Here is a 15,541-nt window from a genome sequence, read left to right as displayed (position 1 = left end):
GGAAAGTGAGGCATTATATATATGATTTATAATGACATGCCTTATTTTTTTTAAAAATCATCAATAATAAATACATTCCTATTTATCTTTTTATTCTTCAATCAATTGTTTAATTCTTAAAAATAGTATATATATATATATCATTAATATAATTATGCACATAAATATATTTTATACAATTTTCTAAATTACGGTTATAGGATTTTTTTTAACTTTTCAAAAATAGATATGAAAATATTCAAACAAGTATATATATATGGTTCAATAAACTTATCATAACTTAGATACGAGGGTTTAATAAGCTGATTTCTCTTTTCATATTAAATGTTTTAGTATATAGATTTTGAATTTGATTTAAATTTTTTAAAAGATTAATAACTATTTTTATATAATTAACATTTTTAGATATTGATCATCCAAACAATAGAAAACAATTACTAAATAATGTTTTTCTCAACTAACTATTAAATGTTACAAAATACATTATATAAATTTAATTACAAATTTTATGCTATAATTTAAATATTTTAAAATAGACAATCTCACACTTTTAAAACGCGGATCAAAATCTAGTTAACACTTACATATGTAAATAAAAGGAAATTTCATTTTTTATTTTTTCTAAATACATTACCTTACTGGTAGAAGTTTATTTCAATAATTGAGATTACATTCAGTCATAGTATCTTATATAATTCAACAATAGTAAATCTGAAACAGATTTGTTTCCTTTATTGTTAGATTATTATGAATTTCTTACCTTGTTTCATTCACTCGTACCAATATAAAAAGATACAGAATAACAAAAGGTAAAGCAAGCTCTGTGATCAACTTACAAAATGTATTCAATTCCAAATGTTTTAAACTCTTATGGTGACAATACTATGAATCTTCACGGTTCTGTTCCCATCCAAATGAACTCCAGCTTTGGAGATCACGAGACTAAAAGGTTTCGGTCAATGTTTACTTCTGACATCACAAACCACCATGGTGTGTTCTCTCCCTCTCATGTTTCTAACAGTTACCAAGATTCACATGTCTATTCATCTTCTTTTGGTTACAATAACCCACATGCGGCTTATCAGATGAGAACAAACATGGTCTCTGATGTCGTTGATTACTTTTCTATTAACGATAACCCGCATCTTTCTCAAGTCTCTATCACCCAAACTATCACAAAAAGGTACTCTGCTATAGTTCCTACTAGTAGCCTGATTACTGCCCAAAATGAATATGAACGTGCTATGAATCACAACATTTCAAATCCTTCCTTTTGCCCTCAAACTTTTGTTGACAATCATAGCACCTACCCTCAAACGTTTGTTGACAATCAGAACAACATCTTAAACCCTACACCTCTCAATACCGTTTTTCCTAGGAATCTAGACCAATTTTCTTTTTCACCAAAGCACCACCATGACCAACATGTTCCCCATCGTCGACCAGTGATTAAACGTCGAAGATTTGAAGAAATTTTTGACGGTTTTGATTTTGAGGAGAGCGGTGTATACGATGGTCGGACACATAGCCTACCTTATGAGAAATACGGTCCATATACATGTCCAAAATGCAATAATGTGTTTGATACTTCACAAAAGTTTGCAGCGCATATATCTTCGGTTCACTACAAGAATGAGACGGTCGAAGAAAAAGCAAAGAGATACAACGCGAGGAACAAAAAAAGATTTCGTAAGATAGACCAATCTCAGATGATCGAACCCGAAGAAAGAGTTTTCGAGGAAAACGGAGGCAATAACAACATTGCAAGTGGCATCGAGGCTTCCCAACGACAGCTGGTTGTTAAAGAAGAACCTACTTATGATGTTGTTGATTGATATGTTTTCTGTTTGGTTTGAATTTATATCATATTATCTATTTATCTCTTTTGTAATTCCTGTTGGCATTTCATCATCTTTTTGATGAGTGATTTAGTCACTGGGATTAAATCTCTGCATTAGCGCAAGAAATTTAAACTATTTTGGATGTTTCTTTTGCATTATCAATGGTAACCAACTTTTCAAGAAACTACAGCAAGCAAAAAAAATGATATATGTATATATATATAATATAATTTCATTAAAAAGAAAAGTTTACAAAATAAAAATCTTCCATTAAAAATATTTTTAGATAGATAAAATACAATTTGCTTTAAAATTTTATGTTTGTGAAACTTAATATAACCATAATCAAAATACCAAAGCAAATCGAAATTATTATTTTTAAAATTATTTAAAATAATTTTCAGTTTATCATTTAATAAATTTAAGGCATAAAATTATTTAGAATTTATAAAATATTTTAATTATTGTAATTAGTGATATGTGTTCTTTTTCTTTTTTTTGTCATCAACATAAGTGATATGTGTTCATAAGCTTCCAAAAATGTATTAGTGATCATCGATTTATTTTCTTATATTTGTTTTAAGAAATAAACATATAATTTGATAAATATTAGGAAAATACGTGCACATTTAAATGATAAATAAAATTAATTTTATTTTACTTAATTATAATAAAAATAATTATACTTCAGTTTGAATTTGAAAGAATATATCTAACTCAATATACTCACAACATAAGTGACTCGACTCGTCCAACTTATATCTACTATCATAGATTTAACTATAATACAAATATATAATTTTATAAATAATAATTTATTTTATAAATTATAGAATGACTCAAAACATATTAACCAACTGTAAAAATTTAGTTCTTTTGTAAATTTTATATATATCCATGAAACTGTAGAATGTTATCGTTTTATTAATTTATGTAATTTGAATTAGACATTTTAGTTTATTTTATGTCATTTTTAAGCATAATATATCTTAAGTCATACATAATCTTCCTCAAATGTATTTACACATCTAAGACAACAACCAACACAAATGCAAATAAGAAAATTAATCATAATTTTAGTATATTTAAAATAAAATGTATTATAGTTGAATTCAGATAAATATATACACTCCAATATACCCAAATGATAACTAAATCAACTGTAAATAAAAAAATCGAGTAAATAAAACATAATGAAAATCATGTATAATTATGTAATATAATATTATTAATGTAAATTATACATAAAATTATAAATTAATTTAAAATTAAAAGTAAATAAAAATCAATTATTGAATATTTACTTTATAAATTTTATATTTGTACATGTGCACGGGAAAATTATCTAATATATATATATTTAATTACCACAATTAAGCTATTTGTTTTCTTAAGATGCAAGTCAGATTATTGACTTTTTCCAAAAAGAAGCATTAAAAGATTATCCCTCTAGTTGCAGCAGTCACAGAAAACTCTAACAGACCAAGAGACAGCGCTTCTTACTGCGGAAACTTTGGCATTGAAAAATACCATGACCTCTGCTCGTCACTGTGGGATTAACACTCTCTTGATCTACTCAGACTTTCAGATTTTCTTTAACCTTGTGAAATCAAGAAGAAAACATTTAGAGATTGCTGTTCTTTTCATTGACACCCTATCAAACTTGTCTAAACTTGTGTCTCTATCTTTAATTTGGTTTGTTATTTATTTTCCTAAAACTGCACATCACTATGTGAATGTTGTTAATATCCTTGTATATGTTTAACATTTGAATGAAAAGCATCTGGTTTCACACAAAAAAAGACCAAGAGATTGTCTACATTAATTATATTGGTAACCGTATTCGCTTTTTATTTATTAATCACCCTTCAATTTAAGAAACGTATTCGCTTTTTTATTTATTAATCACCCTTCAATTTAAGAACGTACTAACTGTTGTCAATTCTCCAGATTTGAGAAACCGAAGGGAGACCATATATATATAGTGACACATAAATTCCTAGTACCTCACCAAAAATCCAAAATAAAAGATATTTATATATTTCCATTACATAACGCACATTTTCCCCCACAATCAAAATTCATGGACACTCTTATAATGGTATCGATCATGACCCTAGTTCTCTTTGCTAGCTCCGGACCCGCGCGTACCGCCACTCTTATCGTATCCAACCAGATGCAGAAACGTGCTAATGTTCCCGTCTTCGTCACATGTCAAGGCTCAGGTTCTAAGATGTATAAACCCGTCCCTTTGGGTCAACTGCTGATGATAGAGATTACACCTACTAGCAAACCAAATGCAACTGATGATATCACACCCACTGCTGGGAAAAATGATAAACCAGTGGGATTTAGAGTGTCGCAGGAGATGAGTTGTGTAGGTACGTTTTACCGCGAATCACGGGGCTTGCGCACTCAGCCATGGTACACATTGAAGAGCTCAGACAGAGAGTCGGTCGTGTGTAAAGATGTATGTGTCGTCGTTGCCAAAGACAATGGGTTCTACCGTTGGAACAATGTCAAGAATACTTGGGACGCGATTATAATGGAAAGGTTCTTGTAACTTAATTCACGTTTCGATTCAAATGTTATATTTTCATCTACTTCTGTTCTTAAAGTTCTTAACAATTGAATAAATATTAATCCATTAAAAATAAGTTACTGTGGAAACTGGAAGCGAAATATTTTGGTTTTGAAAATAATTTCTTGTTTAAAGAAAATGACACTATTTATTTTTTAATTCAGACATACTTATCATTTATCGTTAATCCATCTCAATGATGGGGCTTAGACAATTTGCAAGAAAGTGGTAACTACGAAGACGCATTCTATTTTATTTTAGCAATTTATTCAGATTTCCTTGCATCCAAGTCTGAAGCATTTGTAGAGAAGCCTTTGGCTGGTCCATCGGAACCATATGTCCAGCACACGTACGTGTTCCAAAAATTGAATTTACCAAAAAAGTCTCTCGTCAACTGCACTTTACAATTAAAATAGGTTATATATGTTCATCAGTTTTGTTCGGATTACCTTAAGAAAAGTGAGAGGACCATGATTCTTCATTACACCGGCTTCTTTACCATCTACCATGAACGGCACTGTCTTGGCTGTTCCAAATTCCTTCTGGCCTGACCAATTCATCTGCTCAAACCACCTGGAGTTCCCTGTACAAAGAAAATAACTAAATATATCCAAATGATAACTAAATCAACTGTAAATAACAAAATCGAGTAGATAAAACATAATGAAAATTATGTCTAATTATGTAATATAATATTATTAATGTAAATTATACATAAAATTATAAATTAATTTAAAATTAAAAGTAAATAACAATCAATTATTATATATTTACTTTATAAATTTTATATTTATGCATGTGCACGGGAAAGTTATCTAATATATATATATATATATATATATATATATATTTTATTTATTTATTTATTTATTTAATTACTATAATTAAGCTATTTGTTTTCTTAAGACGCAAGTCAGATTATTGACTTTTTCCAAAAAGAAGCATTAAAATATTATCCATCTAGTTCCAACAGTCACAGAAAACTCTAACAAACCAAGAGACAGCGCTTTTTACTGCGGAAACTTTGGCATTAAAAAATGCTATAACCTCTGCTCGTCACTGTGGGATTAACATTCTCTTGATCTACTCAGACTTTCAGATTTTCTTTAACCTTGTGAAATCAAGAAGAAGACATTTAGAGATTGTTGTTTTTCTCATTGACACCCTATCAAACTTGTCTAAGCTTGTGTCTCTATCTTTAATTTGATTTGTTCTTTATTTTCCTAAAACTGCACATTACTATGTGGATGTTGTTAGTATCCTTGTATATGTTTAACATTTGAATGAAAGCATCTACTTTCACAAAAAAAGACCAAGAGATTGTCTACATTAATTATATTGGTAACCGTATTCGCTTTTTATTTATTAATCCCCCTTCAATTTAAGAAAACGTATTCACTTTTTATTTATTAATCACCCTTCAATTTAAGAACGTACTAACTATTGTCAATTCTCTAGATTTGAGAAACCGAAGGGAGACCATATATATATATATAGTGACACATAAATTTCTAGTACCTCACCAAAAATCCAAAATAAAAGATATTTATATATTTCCATTACATAACGCACCTTTTCCCCACAATCAAAATTCATGGACACTCTTATAATGGTATCGATCATGACCCTAGTGCTCTTTGCTAGCTCCGGACCCGCGCATACCGCCACTCTTATCGTATCCAACCAGATGCAGAAACGTGCTAATGTTCCCGTCTTCGTCACATGTCAAGGCTCAGGTTCTAAGATGTATAAACCCGTCCCTTTGGGTCAACTGCTGATGATAGAGATTACACCTACTAGCGAACCAAATGCAACTGATGATATCACACCCACTGCTGGGAAAAATGATAAACCAGTGGGATTTAGAGTGTCGCAGGAGATGAGTTGCGTAGGTACCTTTTACGGCGAATCACGGGGCTTGCGCACTCAGCCATGGTACACATTGAAGAGCTCAGACAGAGAGTCGGTCGTGTGTAAAGATGTCTGTGTCGTCGTTGCCAAAGACAATGGGTTCTACCGTTGGAACAATGTCAAGAATACTTGGGATGCGATTATAATGGAAAGGTTCTGGTAACTTAATTCACGTTTCGATTCAAATGTTATATTTTCATCTACTTCTATTCTTAAGTTCTTAACAATTGAATAAATATTAATCCATTAAAAATAAGTTACTGTGGAAACTGGAAGCGAAATATTTTGGTTTTGAAAATAATTTTTTGTTTAAAGAAAATAACACCATTTATTTTTTAATTCAGACATACTTATCATTTATTGTTAATTCATCTCAATGATGGGGCTTAGACAATTTGCAAGAAAGTGGTAACTACGAAGACGCATTCTATTTTATTTTAGCAATTTATTCAGCTTTCCTTGCATCCAAGTCTGAAGCATTTGTAGAGAAGCCTTTGGCTGGTCCATCGGAACCATATGTCCAGCATCACTTACCTGTTCCAAAATTTGAATTTACCAAAAAGGTCTCTCGTCAACTGCACTTTACAATTAAAATAGGTCATATATGTTCATCAGTTTTGTTCGGATTACCTTAAGAAAAGTGAGATGACCGTGATTCTTCATTACACCGGCTTCTTTACCATCTACCATGAACGGCACTGTCTTGGCTGTTCCAAATTCCTTCTGGCCTGACCAATTCATCTGCTCAACCCACCTGGAGTTTCCTGTACAAAGAAAATAAAACACAAACCCTCAGAAATGTATAAAACTAGAATAAAGCTAACAAGAACATAGACATATTGTGAAAATATAGATCAAACCTTACCAAGCCAATTACAAAGGAAATCATATTCTCCGGCATAGACTAGAAGGTTGATTCCATCTTCGATAAGAGTTGGGATCTTAACCTCGAGATTAATCATCCAATCCTCTATCATTGCTTGATGAACTGTCTCGTTGCACGATACAAAAGTGTTATCTCCAACGCCTAACGCTTTCCTTACCTTATCTTGGTTCAAGAAAGTTTCCAGATTGGAATTGTCATCACACATCAGTTCCCCACATTTCTTCCTCACGTCATAGGGATTCATGTCTACGTTTTCAGCTTGTATATAGTAAGGGATTTTGATGCAGACGTTGTAAGCAGAAGCACACGCTAAACCACCATCAATATCTGAAGTTCACAAAATTATAGCTTTTTTAAAAAAAAACAAAGCAATTGAGAGAGGACCAAATCCTATAAAATTCATATCTAAATTACTGCATTTTCTTATGGAGCTTTGACAGTTAACGTAAACTTGGTTGAGACTTTCATGATCAGACTGGGAGATTAACTTCACTTCCAGCGCATAATCCCCATATGCACCATACTGGATCTCAGGATTGGTGAAGCCGTTACCAATCGCAATACCCTGATTTTTCACCAGAATTTAAACAAGAAAAATCTAGTTAATATTAGAAGGAAAAAAAAAGATAAAAAGCTTAAAATGATTAAAGAAGAGGCTTAAAACACTAAGATTCATATACACTTACCGTAAGTTTTATTGGAATCCCTTCATTATTTTTATTTCCAGTGTGAATGCGAGAAGCCGACGCTGGAATGTAGTGGCCTGCATAAGATTCCCCCGTGATAAAGAAGTCGTTCCTCACGAGTTGTGGATGCTCCGTGAAAAACACCTACCGAAGTTCAAAACAAAACTAGCTCAAATCATTATAGTTCAAATCTTTCAGAAGTAAACAAGAATGGAACCTGAAGGAAATTGTAGAGGTCATTGCTCACACCAGTCTCGTCATGCCGGAGAACGTCAGTGTCCATATGAGAAATACGATGGTCGGACACATAGCCTACCTTATGAGAAATACGGTCCATATACATGTCCCAAATGCAATAATGTGTTTGATACTTCACAAAAGTTTGCAGCGCATATATCTTCGGTTCACTACAAGAATGAGACGGTCGAAGAAAAAGCAAAGAGATACAACGCGAGGAACAAAAAAAGATTTCGTAAGATAGACCAATCTCAGATGATCGAACCCGAAGAAAGAGTTTTCGAGGAAAACGGAGGCAATAACAACATTGCAAGTGGCATCGAGGCTTCCCAACGACAGCTGGTTATTAAAGAAGAACCTACTTATGATGTTGTTGATTGATATGTTTTCTGTTTGGTTTGAATTTATTATATTATCTATGTATCTCTTTTGTTATTCCTGTTGGCACTTCATCATCTTTTTGATGATTGATTTAGTCACTGGGATTAAATCTCTGCATTAGCGCAAGAAATTTAAACTATTTTGGATGTTTCTTTTGCATTATCAATGGTTCAGTTGTATTCAATTGCTTTTAAAAAAGTTTTCTCTTTATAACCAACTTTTCAAAAAACTACAGCAAGCAAAAAAAAATGATATATGTATATATATATATATATAATATGATTTCATTAAAAAGGAAAATTCAAAAAATAAAAATCTTCCATTAAAAATATTTTTAAATAAATAAAAATATAATTTGCTTTAAAATTTTATGTTTGTGAAACTTAATATAACCATAATCAAAATACCAAAGCAAATCGGAATTCTTATTTTTAAAATTATTTAAAATAATTTTCAGTTTATTATTTAATAAATGTAAGGCATAAAATTATTTAGAATTTATAAAATATTTTAATTATTGTAATTAGTGATATGTGTTCATAAGCTTCCAAAAATATCTTAATGATCATTGCTTTATTTTCTAATATTTGTTTTAAGAAATAAACATATGATTTGATAAATATTATGAAAATACATGTAAATTTAAACGATAAATAAAATTAATTTTTATTTTACTTAATTATAATAAAAATAAGTATACTTTAGTTTGAATTTGAAATAATATATCTAACTCACGATACTCACAATATGAGTGACTCGACTCGTCCAACTTATATCTAATATCATAGATTTAACTATAATACAAATATATAATTTTATAAATAATAATTTATTTTATAAATATAAAATTATAGGATAACTCAAAACATATTAACCAACTGTTAAAATTTAGTTCTTTTGTAAATTTTATATATATCCATGAAATTGTAGAATATTATCGTTATATTAATATATGTAATTTGGAATTAGATATTTTAATTTATATTATGTCATTTTAAGCACAATATATCTTAAGTCATATATAATCTTCTTCAAATATATTTACACATCTAAGACAACAACAACACAAATGCAAATAAGAAAATTAATCATAATTTTAGTATATTTAAAATAAAATGTATTATTATTGAATTTAGATAAATATATGCACTCCAATATATCCAAGTGATAACTAAATCAACTGTAAATAACAAAATCGAGTAGATAAAACATAACTAAAATCATGTCTAATTATGTAATATAATATTATTAATGTAAATTATACATAAAATTATAAATTAATTTAAAATTAAAAGTAAATAACAATCAATTATTGTATACTTATTTTATTAATTTTATATTTGTGCATGTGCACAGAAAAATCATCTAATATATATAAATTTAGTTACCACAATTAAGCTATTTGTTTTCTTAAAAACGCAAATCAGATTATTGACTTTTTCCAAAAAATCAATACTATTAAAACAGAAGGCCCCTTTTTGAGGTGTCCTTCTCCTTTAATAATATTTACAGGTGTCTGCCACTGGATTATTTTAAACATATGCTTTTTATTAAATACTATATTTACCGAGAATTCAAATGCTAGTATAGACCACTTGGGGTCCAAAAAATCTGGATTAGACCCATCTCTTTTCCTTTTTATTTTGCATTTAAATTTAAATAGAAATCTAAGTAAAATTACTAAAAAATCAAAAGACTTAAACATATTTACTAACTTGTGCCATTTTTATCCGACCCAGAATCCGACCCACCCAAAATCCGACCCAACTAACCATAAATCTTCTTCTTCTTCTTCTCCCCCTTTCTTCTCCATCAATGGTTCTTAGTCTTTAAAATAAAATCAAAAAATTTCTTCAACTATCTGGCAATTTTCTCTTTTATTTCTCAAATTGATCAATCCATAGTCATATTTAATCAATTATAACTTACCCAGAATCAAATTTCATATTTTACGTATTAGATTCAAAATAAAGAAAAACGTAGAGTATTACTAGTACAACTAATACAACTCGAATTAGTATAACTAGTACAACTAAAACAAGTATAACTAGTACAAATGGATTGAGTATAACCAATATAACTGGTACAAGTATAACGCGTATAACTAGTACGAATTTACAATTGATATGGTGATATTTGGTTTTGTTCTCAGCATATTAATGATGCTATAGAAGATGATGTTGCAGAACCAATGAAAAATATTGGTCTAGGCATGCCTATATGTGTCAACATATGTTAATAGTTTGTTTTCTAATAATATTTAATTTAGATAAAGATTTTATTTTACTAGTTGTACTATTTTTTAAAAATATCTATCTTCACTCTTTTAGCTCTCGAAGCCTAAAAAAGCAACTGCAAGGCTTAGAAAAAGTTATAGTAGGTTTAGATATGTTTTGTAATATCCTATAAGACAACTAGAATAAGTATAACCTGTATAATTAGTAAAACTGAAACCCGTATAACTAGTACAACTCTGTAACTAATATAGTTATATTGGTTTTTCAGCGTATGAATGATTCGAGAAAAGATAATTATGTACAACAAATGAGACATGTTATTCTAATCTTTCCTCTCATGCATGTATCAAAATACGTGAATATTTTGTTGTATATAATATTCATTTGGATAATAATTTATTTAATTGGTTGTACTAGTTGTACAAGTTGTAGTGTGGAGTCTGAAAAATTGCAATATAAGAAGATTTAAAATAGTATACTGCGAAAATGATATAGAAGCCCTCACAGATTTGAAAGTGATGTATAGGCTTCATGTCTAGTGTTTATACTATGATAATAATAGTTCAACTTGTGCATCTGGTTTAACTATAGTAGTAGTACCAATGTTTCGATATTACATACCGATGTTAGTTCTATTTTTGTATCTGATTTCAAATAGCTTTTTATTCTTATGTTTTGCAAATGACATATCAATGTTAGTTGTACTATTTACGAAAAAATTATCTTCATTTTTTTTTGCTCTCCAAGCCAAAGAAGTCAACTGTCGAACTGAAAAAGGTTACAGTAGAAGAAGATTGGAAGAGTATACTCCAAAATATGATACAAAAGCCATCATGAGTTTAAAATGATACATAAGCATTCATGTTTGGTGTTTGAACTATGATAATAATAGTCATCAGTGGCGGATCTAGAAAATTGTAAACACTATTAAAAAAATCATGTATTTAGGTACAACTAGTATAACTACTTGATTTAGTATTCAACCATAATGTTTAAAACATGATACACGTTTAAAACATGATGCATAATACAAAATGAAATAACATAGTTGTACTAGTATTTGAGTTGTACCGGTTTATACATAGTTATATTAGTTTTTGAGTTGTACCGATTTGTACATAGTTATACTAGTTTTTGAGTTGTACCGGTTTGTACATAGTTGTACTTTGGCAATGAAATCAAAAATTATTAGTTGTACCACATAAAATTTAAACTTACTTCAGTTGTACCATTTCTTTATGTGTACATGCATTTGCCCCAATAAAATTAAATCATCAATTTTGTTAAAATATATTTCATGTATGTTTTCTAAAAATTATGTGGACAAAGAAGTTAACAAACCTTAAAAGTATAAGGTAAAACATGCAAACAAATGTAATTGTGTTATAATTGCCAAAAAAAACAAAAACAAATTACAAATAAAAAGGAACCTATCTAAACACTTACCAATTTGTCCAGTTGATTGTTTTTTTTATATGTAGTACACAATAGAATATATTAAATTTTAGAACCTGAATAGTTGTCCTAGTTATACCAGTATTACTGATGTGTTCAACCACAATGATTAAAATGTGATACACATTTAAAACGTTGTGAACATTTAAAACAATATTAAATAAAATAACAAGTAGTTGTACCAATTTTTTAGTTGTACATTCTGTACATAGTTGTACTAGTTTGTGAGTTGTACCCGTTTGTGCATAGTTATACTTTGACGGTGAAATCGAAAAATATTAGTTATACCACATAATAAATATATTTACCTCAGTTGTACCACTTATTTATGTGTATATAGCTTTGCCAAGTTACAATGAAATCATCAATTTCATAAAAGTACATCTAATGTGTGTTTTCCATAAATTATGTAGACAAACAAGTTAACAAACCTTAAAAGTATAAGGTAGATCATGTAAACTTATGTTTGGTGTAAGAATTGCCAAAAACAAAAAAAAGGAAACAAAAATCATTAAAAATATGGAATCTATCTAAACACTTACTAGTTTGGCCATTTGATTGTTTTCCATATGGAATACCGAATTGATTTTGTCAATTTCTGGAATGTCAAAGTTGTATCAGTTGTACCAGTAATACTCGTTTAATATTTAATAAATGTTATACCAAATGATTTATATGTTTAGTTTCAGGAGTTGTACCAATATTTTCACATTATAACTTTGTAAAAATATTTTTATTTTTATTTTTTCATAATAGTATGGTCAATCTAATTAACAAACCTTAAAACTATAAAGTATTTTATGTAAAATTGATAGTGTAATTTGATAATTTAACAAAAATTAAAGAACCTAAGAAAAATAAATGAAATTTTATCATCATATGTAAAACATGATTTACTAGTTGTGTTAACTATAGTAATTGCAAATTGTATACGAATTATAATATTTATATCAGTTAAATTATTTTTAACATGTTTAGTTATACAAGTTATACCAGTTATACTGAGTCGAATGAGATAGTAAAATAAGAAAAATCATGTGACTGTGAGTTATTTATGTGGTTGATATTAAAGAGAGAGAGGAGAGAAAATGAGAGATCTGTGAAAACGTGAGGTCAGGATTAAAACATAGAAAATATGATGTTGTATAATCCAATGGCTCATATTGTCCATTCATTAAAGACAATATGGTAATTTACAACTATTTGGTCCATACAGATTTTTTTAGGATGTTGCAGAATACTTTTTGTCCATGTGGTCCATATGAGATTTTGGTCCATTTACCGAAAATCCTTTTAATTAACTATTTACCGAAGATTGGGGACATGTCTTCGTTTCAATCTTCGTTTTTGATTGAGATCTTTATGGGTCGGTTGCGATTCGGATAGTATGGTTAAAGGGAGTTCACTTTTTGTGGTTTTCGAATGGTTGTGACTCGAGATTTCTCTAGCTTCAGTATAGAGAAATGAAGGAGGTTCGGAAGATCCATGGGTTTGATATGGATTGTGGTAGGTTTTGTCGAGAATCGAGATTCATGTAATCTCTGATTAAAGAGATGAATTACTGTAAAGGAAGAGTTTTTCTGAGGAATTTTTTGAACTCAATATTCTCCACGGATTTGCAATCGGGATTCAAAAGCAGTGTACAGATTCGATTGATATTTTTAATTTCTTTTGTTATTCACTCTCATGATTGAAGTGGGGGAAGAAAATCTATTAGATGTAATGGCTTCCGGGATCACATCAAAGGTTTTTCTAATCTGTTTTTTTTTCTGATGCAGGACATGAGATACAAATTCAAAGAAAATACGAGGAAGAGGAGCTACCAGGTATTGGACTATAGTTTCTTTTTGTTGAACAACATTGTATTGGAGTACAGTTGTACGGTCCCTTTTGGTGTTTTATTGCTTTCCTTATACTATGTTTCTCTGTTGAATTTGCTATAATTCTAATAAGATATTGGTTCACAATTGATATTTCTAAATGGTCTTTGATGGAATCGAATTTCAAATATTGTTCATGTTTAATGGTATATGGATCATGTTTTACTATACAACTTAAGGCTATATCTGTACTTAGTTTTTATTTTGACAATAAAGGTATAGTAAGCTCGACCCAAGCTACACAGTGTATGGTTTCTGGGAATGTACAGATCATCTCTTTATTGTTGCAGTGCAGAAGAGTAATGGCATATGTTGGGTCCACTAATATATTGTGGTTGTCTTTTGGTGTTGGCACGTTATGTTTTTTGGGACTGTCATGGATCTGAACAGACAGAGATATAGAGTTTATATCCATTGTTTACGTGAGGTTAAGGTGGGGGGAAAGAATAAAGAAATCCTCACTGGAGTTTTGTTTCCTGAGACAATAATTATTCATGCTTTGGTTTTATATGCAGGAGTTTTATGCCAACTGACACAATTTGGTCTATTGAAGTGGCTGGTGATTTGGACAAGAGTGATGGAAGGGATAAGATTCAGTCCAATGAAGTATGGCTTATGATATTGGTTGAATTTTTGGTACATAATTGTTTTATTTAGATCCAGATTGTTTTGGAAAGAGTCGAAACAGCACTTACGTTCCCAAAATTAAACACATTTTGTCTAATAATTGTCTGAGCTTTGTTGTGTAAGTTCATATATTGTTTGGGGTAAAAAGAATATAACTGGGTATTTGTTTCTTTTGTAAAAAATGTCTATTTATTTCTTTGTATTTAGAGTGGTATATTTATATATTTTTAAACTGCACAATTGAAATAATGTGTTTAAATTGTATTGATATTGTTGTTTCCAACATATAAATACAAATTTTGCCTTTTTTTTATAAGATAGATTGATAGAAAACCTATGTAAGTGTGATAAAAGAGGTGATAAACTACTAATTGAAATTAAATTATTTAATCTATGTGTTCTATTAAATTAGGAATATGATCAGTTGATATTATTATGGAAGTATTATTCATAAAAATATATTTTACGGGTTTTAGTTTAACGGGTTTCAAATAGGTTATTCGATTAAAAATATTTATTAAATGTGATTTTTACTTAAAATTAGTGAAGACCATATTAATCTATTTACACACACACACACACATATATATATATATATATATATATACATATTTAACAAAATATTTTAAAACAAATTCAATAATTTTTCAAAAAATTTGTTCAGTTTTCGATACGGGTTGGATTTGATATTGGTTTTCGGATAAAATACTTTAAAAATCGTCCGAGTATATATGCCAGATATAATAGATTATGGGACTTTGATTTTTGGGTCCATTCCAAATCATTTTTGGATACGAATATTCTTTACTAATTATGTTA

General features: G+C 29.4%; 4 protein-coding genes across 4 annotated transcripts; 3 read left to right on the top strand and 1 right to left on the bottom strand.

The window, feature by feature from the left end:
• Positions 1 to 839: 839 nt before the first annotated feature.
• Positions 840 to 1,835, top strand: LOC108815093 (uncharacterized). Its single transcript, XM_018587754.1, has one exon. It carries the CDS (start codon positions 840 to 842, stop codon positions 1,833 to 1,835), a length of 996 nt encoding a protein of 331 aa, XP_018443256.1.
• A 2,089-nt stretch (positions 1,836 to 3,924) lies between these two features.
• Positions 3,925 to 4,404, top strand: LOC108815094 (uncharacterized). Its single transcript, XM_018587755.1, has one exon. It carries the CDS (start codon positions 3,925 to 3,927, stop codon positions 4,402 to 4,404), a length of 480 nt encoding a protein of 159 aa, XP_018443257.1.
• Positions 4,405 to 6,031: 1,627 nt separating this feature from the next.
• LOC130497780 (uncharacterized) lies at positions 6,032 to 6,496 on the top strand. Its single transcript, XM_056990943.1, has one exon. It carries the CDS (start codon positions 6,032 to 6,034, stop codon positions 6,494 to 6,496), a length of 465 nt encoding a protein of 154 aa, XP_056846923.1.
• A 228-nt stretch (positions 6,497 to 6,724) lies between these two features.
• LOC108815092 (serine carboxypeptidase-like 47) lies at positions 6,725 to 8,450 on the bottom strand. The gene is made up of 6 exons (XM_018587753.2): positions 8,123 to 8,450; positions 7,906 to 8,049; positions 7,634 to 7,784; positions 7,199 to 7,546; positions 6,964 to 7,097; positions 6,725 to 6,867 (listed from the first exon to the last, which is right to left on the bottom strand). The coding sequence occupies exons 1-6, from the start codon at positions 8,246 to 8,248 to the stop codon at positions 6,766 to 6,768; spliced, it is 1,005 nt and encodes a 334-aa protein (XP_018443255.1). The 5' UTR covers positions 8,249 to 8,450; the 3' UTR covers positions 6,725 to 6,765.
• Between the last annotated feature and the right edge of the window lie 7,091 nt (positions 8,451 to 15,541).

Source organism: Raphanus sativus, chromosome 7 (genome assembly GCF_000801105.2).
Source record: "Raphanus sativus cultivar WK10039 chromosome 7, ASM80110v3, whole genome shotgun sequence".
In the NCBI taxonomy this organism is placed as follows: domain Eukaryota; kingdom Viridiplantae; phylum Streptophyta; class Magnoliopsida; order Brassicales; family Brassicaceae; genus Raphanus; species Raphanus sativus.
The sequence above is the reverse complement of the archived record's forward strand: the minus strand, read 5'-3'. Positions and strand labels throughout refer to the sequence as shown.